Here is a 9,572-nt window from a genome sequence, read left to right on the forward strand (position 1 = left end):
ACGAGTCGCTCGGGGTTCAGTCACCGGACCCAAGCGTTCTTCGATCAGAACTTTGCCTCGATCCTCGTGCAAAGGATCCAGGCGATCGACTATCCTCACCTTGAATCGGGACAAGTCCACGCTGTCACGGTGCCCCGCCGGAGATACGGAATTTGAAGGGATCGACGAAACATGTGCATAACGACTTCTGTCTTTACCCTGGCACGGGTCAGACTTGAGTGTCCCGCGGGTCGGAGGGTCGGATTTGGGTGACCCGCAAAGTGGAGGGTCGGATCCAAGTGACCTGCGAATTGGCGGGTCGGATCTGGGTGACCTGGGATTCAAGTGACCCGCGATTCTCGATCTTTTCGGCTGCCGTTTTGGATTTTGGCCTCCAAGTTTGATGCAGTCTTGGTTGTTTCTTAGCTATGTCCTTCTTCTGCATCTTTTGTGCTTTTTGCACAAGAATTCGCGTGCGCGCAAGCGCGCAGCGCTTTTGAATTCGCTCCTCCAGAGTTGAACGGATCTTTTTGATTTGGATCCATTCGTTTGCTATTGGTTTGGAGGGGAGGACATCTGTCCGCTGTTGGGGTGCTTGGCGTTGCCTAATTTTCAGATCCGCCTCGTAACGGATCCCGTCAATTGACTCCAAGGCTCTAGCGAGTTGGCGCGCACAGCGTTGGCGCTGCCTTTGACGAGTTCTCTTTGATAAAATAGGCGCGCCTTCTGTACTCAACTCCTTGATTGAGGAGGAGTTCAGATCTACAGATCCGGACTCATTAGAGGCCGGAAGGACGTTGTAAGGTTCAGCTACCGTAACAACGGGGCCGTTGATCTTCCTTCGCTTGCGAGAGGCGGGGGATCTGGAGGAGGAGGACGACAGATATTCCTCGAACTTCAGTTGGTCGAACTCGTACTCGACCACTTCTTCAACCGGGATGCAGATCCGAGGTTGCGACACGACAGCTCCGGCAGCGAAGCTGTTGGCTCCCACTGTGGTTGCCAGTTTGTTTGCGTCGAAAATTGATGTATTCATTGTGGTATTCATTACAACTTTAGTCATTTACAAGGAAAAAAAAAGATAGTCTTTTTATAAGACCTTTACACAATGAAAACAAAAGTTACAACTCTCGCCAAAACAAACGCAGAGAGATCGTTTATCGGTCTTCTGCTTGCGTGGGATCTTTGCCTGTGTCGGGGTTTATCCGTAGACCGCATTAGATCTAGATCCGGTTAATAGAAAATTTGACAGAGCTTCGCCTTCACCGAGGTAGTGTTTGATTTGAAGCGCTGAGATCGACCAAGCGAAATCAGAACTCTTCTCGAGATTAAGACCAAGCCTAATCTCAAGGGACGGACGGACGGGGTTCAGATCCTTTGAATAGCTCCTTTTTTATGCTGAAGTTCGCCGGAATCTGATTTGCCTTCGCTGAAATTCGTGCTCCTTGATTCCTCAATCCGGCAACACCTCCACATCTTGATAATAACTCCCGATCTCGAAAATGGAGGACCCGGGCTCATATTTATAAGCTTCGGAAGCGGTTATTTGGATGAGAACAAGTGATTTGGCCTTATCTTCAGTTAATAACTGATTAACCATGCTAGGGGATGATATCAAGTCAGTTTGGATGCTCAGGAACGACCAAATCCCGAGAAAAACTATAAAAAACCGAACCGGGGTCGAAACAGCACGCGCAGGAAAATTCCGACCCGCGGTTACTGTAGCGCGGGTCGGAAAATTCCGACCCGCTGTTACTGTAGCAAGTTCTGACCCGCTACTGTAGCAGAATTTCAACCCGCGGTTACTATAGCAATTTCTGACCCGCTGTTACTGTAGTAATTTCCGACCCGCTACTGTAGCAGAATTTCGACCCGCGGGTACTGTAACAGCCTTAACTCACTCATCCGACCTTGGAATGAGGCGATTCAAAATACGTTGGAAAGCCGATGAGGAGATCTACATGCTCCCATAATTGAATCATATGTGGAATAAATAGGACACGAGGGGTGCTCCGTCTTTTGTAAACGACGCGGGGCTCCCGATCAGCTCTCGTTTCTGTTATTCCGAAGTTTCATTGCTTTGTATGACCCATCGACTCACTTCATGTGTTTTTCATTGTCAAATGAGCTCCTGCGACTCTAATAGCGATGTTTATCATCATCTCTCTGTCTCGAGCCGTGTACAGACACCCATAGGCATTTTTAGACGCCTATAATAACGTGTTATACTTATATGATAACATGCTATACGTGTTATACTTACAGTATAATGTGCTATACTTACAGGATAACGCGATATACTTATAGTATAATGCGCTATACTTACAGGATAACATTCTATACTTACAGGATAACATGCTATACTTACATGATAACGTGCTATACTTACAGTATAACGTGCTATACTTATAGTATAACGTACTATACTTATAGTATAACGTGCTATACTTACAGTATAACATTCTATTCTTACAGTATAACGTACTATACTTACAGTATGACGTGCTATACTTACAGTATGACGTGCTATACTTACATGATAACGTGCTATATACTTACAGTAAAATGTGCTATACTTATAGTAAAACATGCTATACTTGCAATATAACGTGCTATACTAACATGATAACATGTTATACTTATAGTATAACACGTTATCATGTATAACGTGCTATACTTACATGATAACGTGTTATACTTACTGTATAACGTGCTATACTTACAGTATATATGTGCTATACTTACAGTATAACGTACTATACTTACAGGTTTCATGTTATACAAAACAAAATAACACAATGCTCTATCGAGAGAGAAGAAACTGGATGCAATGATCTAAGTCTTGGCAAATATCCTGTTTAGCTCCTCACCTTATCATCAACCAAAAAAAAGCTCATAATGCGAATAAAATAGACTAGAATATATCTATCATCAAATCTGCCACCGAAGCCACAAAACACCGGTAATTTAACTGAAGAATGCAATTGACAAACTATATACAACGTCCCAGAATTATGGCGGAACTTTACATAACCAATTCCAACAGCAGTCCCATAGGTTTCATACTGACAAAATATATTCATACTGACAAACATATATTTATACAAATACTTTACAACGGTGTCGTCATCCACTTCCTAGGAATCCATTCCCACTTGATCATTACCACCATCCCCACCATCATCTTTATCTACATTCAATCTATCAATATCTTCACCAACCTCCGCATCTCCACCAACATCCTCTTCCATATCTCCACCATTCCCCTCCTCATCCTCCTCATTCCCCTCATCAACTCCCACCTCATCCTCCTCATTCCCCTCATTAATTTTTCTTCTCCTCATCCTCCCCATTCCCCTCATCATCCTCCTCCTCGTTCTCCTCATCCTCATCACCACTATCACTATCATCCCCATCATCCCCGTCATCCTCATCTGCTCTATCACTATCAACATCCTCTTCCTCCTCACCAAATTTGTCCCTCCTTATCTTCAAGAGAAGGTCTAATTCTACTTTTTTTTCAAGTATGAGCTGGTCTAACTCAGCTTTGGTGATTACCTACACATAAATAACCCAAGTAAAGTTCAATTCAGGGATGAACATCAAATAAAAATCATTTTATAAAAGCATGGGGAGCAATTAACTAACATGGAATAAAAATAAAAATATATATACCTCTCTCTCTCTCTCTATCTCTCTCTCTCTCTCTCTCTCTCTCTCTCTTGTAGGGGCAGATTCAGTGGCAGTGGATGTAGTGGCAACTTTTCTCTTTTCAAATTTTAGAGCCCTCGATTCGATAACATGCTTCCTAAAATTATCCGGGTCTCTAATTAGATCTTGCACTGCACTCCTCCGTAAAGATCCCGGAACCTTGTAGAAGCTTAGGATGGGTGGTAGGGATTCTGCTCCTACGCGAATGCTTAATTTTCCCACAAGCTCATAAAACAAAATCTGTGAGAAAATAAAAATTTTAGCTCAACAATAAATATGTCTAAATGACATAAATATATACAATGGAGAATGACATAAAAATATAGTAAATGTTAACTTACCACCAAAACCGAAGAAAAACCCCCCCATATAGCCACCTCTAGATCGATTTCTCTCAAACTTCTTAGTGATGGTTTTCTTAGCCTTATCCATCTCAGTATGCAACACATTATATACTAATTCAGCCTAATTATACTTCTTAAGAGTGCCTAATTTCTCAGCATATCTAAATACAAACAAAGGACAACTCATACTAGCTTGAGGGCATAATATAAAGCCTATAATGAAAGTCACGAGCATCTGTGGCAAAAGAGGATCTTTACGCTCGGTCATTTGCTTGATAAGTTTACCTATTCTATCTCTTCTAGCACACACAATCTTTTTCTTACCCTCGTCACTTTTTTCTTTCCTCTTCTAGTCCTACCCTTCATATCTTCTTCAATTTTAGCCTTCGCACCATATGAAAGCACAAGCTTGTAGATTATATCACGATCACTTCTATGAAACAGTGTGTCTACTGTAGATCCTCCCATCGGAAAACCCGTAATTCTCCCAACTTCTTCAACACCAAAGGAGGTCCATTTTCCTCCAATTTTAAAACTATTTTTTCAACATTAAATACTCCCAACAAACAATCCACTATAATTGGCTGCATTGGAAGATCTAGAACATTTAAATACCCATAAATGGAGTATCTCAAAGGGCAGTTCCTTGATCTTCCGACAAATTAGTAGAAATTTGGTTTTGAAGAAGGTCTTGAAAGTACCCAACATTGGATGGAATTCACACTAAAGCCGTGTGATATAATTTTCTGTAACCATAAAACATATGCAACTTTAGTTATCTATCAATATTATACATAATTCCTTCATTAAAACAAATTTCAAAGCCTATGACAGACAATCTCAATTCTCTAATTACCATGCTTGAGCTTTATATGAAGTATTTACATCCTATGATATTTTTTCCTTTTCTTGCTCAGTGAAAAAAAAATCTTGTAACAGACATATGTACAATATCAAATTAATCTCCAGCAACATTTTTTTCATTTCCTTTTCTTTCGGTAATATTTTTGTATCAAATGTTAACAAATAGAGGTTTTGTATCAAATGTTAACAAATAGAGCTTTTGTATCAAATGTTAATATATGTACAATAACAGACATTTGGCATCTAGCATTCGGAGAATTGGTCTTGAGGATCACATTGATGTCCCAGAATTGTGAATGGATATATTGCATAAAAAACAACTATATGCAATAATTTATGAATTTCTAAAAAACGTAAGAAAATCAATACCATTCCTCAGTTATAAAGTCATGAATTCAAAACAATATAAACGCTTCAGCTAAGCTAAAATTGTTGAGTTTAAGAGCTAATAATTTTCCATGCAGTCAATATCTAAATATCAAATTCAACAATGAAAAAGATCGACGGCAACCCAGCCAATGCTCGTGCTAATTAGTACCTCAAACGACGAGTTTGACGTTAACGATGACTGAGACGGCGGCGGGCGACGACTAGGACGTGCGACAACGACTGTGAGATGTGTCGGGAGCAAGAGGGTTGCGAGATCAACGGCGACGACTGGGACGGAAATGAGGCGACAGAGCAACTAAGATGTCGACGACAAAGGTCGATCGAGAGGTCGACGGCAACGGTGACAACGACGGCGGCTGGAGACGGACGTTGGCGGCAAGGGGGCTTTCGTTTTTTAATTTAGGGTTGAGTTGAAAAGGGGAAGATGAGGAGAGATACCGATTTATATGGGAAAATGGGTAAATGGGTATTTTGGGGATTTTAGCTTGATTCTGTATAAATACATGTGCTGAAAATATTGTATTTTGAAGATTGAGTTTAAAGACAAATACAAAAAGTGAATTGGCCTTAAAGATACAACTAATAATGGGTTGGTTTAAAGATAAAGTTAAGTAAACAAATGAGCATAGAAACAAAAACCCCTTAAAAAAACTTTAAAGTTGGGTTTTGATTTATTCTACCTATTTAAATGTAGTTTCATTAAAAAAAATCCAATTTATAGATAATCTTAGTTATGTCGTTACTCATTTAGGTAAACGTTTTTACGATCCTAAAATCATAAATTAACTGTACGTCACTCTTCCGTCTCCTCATTTACTAGTGTGCACCCCGTGCAAAGCACGATTTCTATTTTTTTATTTCCGCTACAGTAATTCTGTATTTAAATACGGTTTTTGTAAGTACTGCAATAATTTTTTAATGCTATAGTATCTCCATGAGCTACAGTAATAATACTATAGTAATACTTTACTATAGCATTTTACTATAGTATGAATAGTAAATCTTTAGTCCTCACATTATTATAGACTAATAGATTTATTAGAATTGACAAAAAATTTAAGAATAAAAAATCAATGTGTTCCCTTGATGCGATAAGCGAGTCCTATAAAATTATTAGACTATTATAAAATTATAAAATAAAAGAAAAACCACTTCCTTGAATGAAAAGATCCCCCATCTCTCTCTCTCTCTCTTATATTTTCTCTCTTACACTCGAAACTTTAATCCGCTGACGATGTCAGTGCGCTCCCCATCCCCTTACCGTCCTCAGTCCCTCCCCTCGACACTGCCCTCCCCCTCTCGGCCGTCTCATCGCCTTCACAACCCCACCGAACATACTCCCCCGCCTCTCCCGACCTCCTCTCCCTCGCCGGCGCCGCCCCTCTCCCCGTCCCCACCGTCTCCGTGGGCCCCACCCCCCTGACTATCCGAAAGCTTCTGCATTCCCAGTCAGCCGACCAGTTCTCCGGCGTCGCCGTTCACCGTCGCGCACCGGCATCGCCGCCTTCTCTCCTCGCCCTCGACGGGTGGGGCCCCGCCAAGCCGCTGGCAGGCACCGGGCCCACTTTCGTCGTCGCGGCGCTAGGGAAGGACGCGGAGCTTATTTATGAGGAGGGGCTTGTTGATAAGCTCTGCGGGAATTCGACTAGGGTTAGGGTTTTGGTGCCTGAGATCGCTTCCCCTACTGGCTTGGTATAATCTTTTACCCTGCATTTGGTCAAATTTGCATCTTTTCTGAAAGCCTTTTCTTTTTGTCTTTTGTTGTGTGCAAATGTGCAGGTGGAATCACTTGGCTTTGGACATGGGAGGCGAATCCTTTGCCCTATTCCGTCGGTTATCGATTTAACTGAGCCTCCTGTGATACCAGATTTTATGAAAGATTTAGAAGCAGCTGGTTGGTTTCCGGTAAAAGTTACAGCTTATGAGACAAGGTGGATGGGGCCTAAATGTGTGGAAAAGTTGATAAATTTGGACGAGAAATTGGATGCGGTTCTGTTTACTAGCACCGCGGAGGTTGAGGGTTTGCTTAAGGGTTTAGATGAGTTTGGTTGGGATTGGAGAACAGTGAATAGGAGGTGGCCGGAGATTGTGGTAGGAGCTCACGGACCGGTGACTGCTAAAGGTGCAGAGAGTTTTGGAGTTGCTGTTGATGTGGTGAGTGAAAGATTTAGCAGTTTTGATGTGCTTCTTGATGCTCTGAAGTTGAGATGGAGAGGTTCATGTTGAGAAAGATGATATCTTGGGTATGGGTGAGTCGTTGCTACTGAATCTTTAGTATTTTATTTGATGTTATTGATTGTTAGGATGATAGCTTTTAATATTAATTTTTTTTGATGTTATCGATCCTCTGTATGATTCTTCTTTCATATCAAGTTTTTGGATGTGACATGCCTTTACAACTTATACAAGTTGGATAATGTATCTGCATTAATTCTTCAAAGCTAAAATATTTATTTTGTAGCTGGACTCATTGCTAGTTCTCAATAAATTTGTAGCTTGGAGAGTCGAAGACAATATAAGTTATTCATTTTATATGGATGGACTTGATGCATGCTGATGAGGAAGTCATATTTGTTAATTGTTGAGATTTTGACCCTTCTATTACTTTCTATAGAGCTTTTTGCGTGGTGAATTCCTATAGTACAGTTTGGTAAAGGCACAAGGATATCCAGTACAAGAGCACTTTTTGCATGAGTTTGTACAATTTATGTATAAAAAGTGGTCATAAGGTTATAACTAGCAAACATGGTATAGCTTATACATAAAAGGCAAAACCTTGTTGGGAGCTATTACTGAGGTATCACACTTATCCTTGTGGGATCAAATCTTCGTATTTGCGACTGGCAGAGGGATTTTTGATTTACATCTTAGGATGCAATGATGCTTGCTTATTATCCAATAACTTGAACTTATGTTGCATGGAGGATACTATTGGCTCACAGAGACTCATCGTGATCTACATGCACGAGGTAGACAAATGAGAGTTGTGAAATCAATTCTATTCTTAGGGGTTCTTTCTTCCTTTGTCAGAGTTATCATTTTCCAACTTGGAAGTTTATTCCTCGCTTTGTTGGAGTTCCATCGGGTACTTCTCTCCTCATGTAGTCTTCCATCTTCCTCGTGATGTAAGACAGCAGACTTTTACCAAAAAAAGAAGGGAAATTTTTTTTTCTGGTGTAAGAATATTTCTGCTNTTTTGGACTTGTATAGTACCATATATCCTACAAGTGGGATGTAATCCCTCTTACACCTATTCCGAAACATGTTTTTTTATTTGTTTTAGGAGGCTTGCCATTCATAATTTTCATGTAAGTTTCAGTAATAGTATACAATTCTACAATTTTGTATATAATAGTATATAACGTCACACTTAGAGTTTTTATTGGTAGATACTTTTCATGTAATTTTGTATACAATAGTACAATTGTGAAATGGTTTATATTTCATGTTGTTTCGTATCTTGTGATGGAATTGTGAAGTGGGGTTCTTCCAATATCATGAAGTTATGTGATAAGCTTTTGAATATTTTTTTATTGTAGGATTTATTTGGAAATGAGTTTTCTATATTCGTGTTCTTTGTAATTATTCTATAAATGGCATAGTATCTTTCTTAATATTATTGTTTGCATTTTAATGGTAAAATTTACAGCGCATTGTCAATCTATCAGGTGTCCCAAAAGATTAGAATTTGTAGTTTGTGGTCACGTGGAAACCAACTATAATTAATAAATTTTTAAAAATGAACTTTAACAGATCGGAGCATGTTGATTTAGTGATGGGTGTATAAGTTGAAATGATTCAAGTATTCATGAAAGTTTTTTTCGTTAAGCTTCTATTAAAGTTTTTTCCTTCTACCTATTTGATTGTAGTGGGTGGGTAATCAAGTGGTGCTTAGTGGTGATATGTCACTTCTCACCCACTCATGTAGTGGGTAGGTAAACAAATGAGTACTACTTTTAAATGAGCATCTATAAATATGTGGAAGAAAGCATCCATGTCACTGCCAAACACCAATTTTGTGCTTGGTGCTAGTATAATCTTTTTTCACACACACACATGCACATAGACACGCTTTGAATGAATAGAACTTTTCACATGGCTCGATGAATGGTCAAACGACGACGGATTCACCCCAAACTTGGTGTGTTGGGGTTTTAGAATATGTAGATCAAGTTCAACGAAACAGATCATCCACAATGTCGTTCAATCATGTGATTTTAGAGGCGTCAAGGAGGAAATCCGTTCAATCATGTGATTTTAGAGGCGTCAAGGAGGAAATCCCCT

At 39.9% G+C, this 9,572-nt stretch overlaps 1 protein-coding gene across 1 annotated transcript in view; it reads left to right on the forward strand.

The window, feature by feature from the left end:
* The window catches only part of LOC109843750 (tetraketide alpha-pyrone reductase 1), a 10,768-nt gene continuing 8,603 nt past the window's right edge, over positions 7,408-9,572 (forward strand). Inside the window, exon 1 of the mRNA XM_020412713.1 lies at positions 7,408-7,537. Within this exon, the coding sequence (XP_020268302.1) occupies positions 7,534-7,537 (4 nt within the window). The 5' untranslated portion in view covers positions 7,408-7,533. The remainder of the gene's footprint in view (positions 7,538-9,572) is intronic.

This window comes from Asparagus officinalis, chromosome 5 (assembly GCF_001876935.1).
Source record: "Asparagus officinalis chromosome 5, Aspof.V1, whole genome shotgun sequence".
NCBI classification, from domain to species: domain Eukaryota; kingdom Viridiplantae; phylum Streptophyta; class Magnoliopsida; order Asparagales; family Asparagaceae; genus Asparagus; species Asparagus officinalis.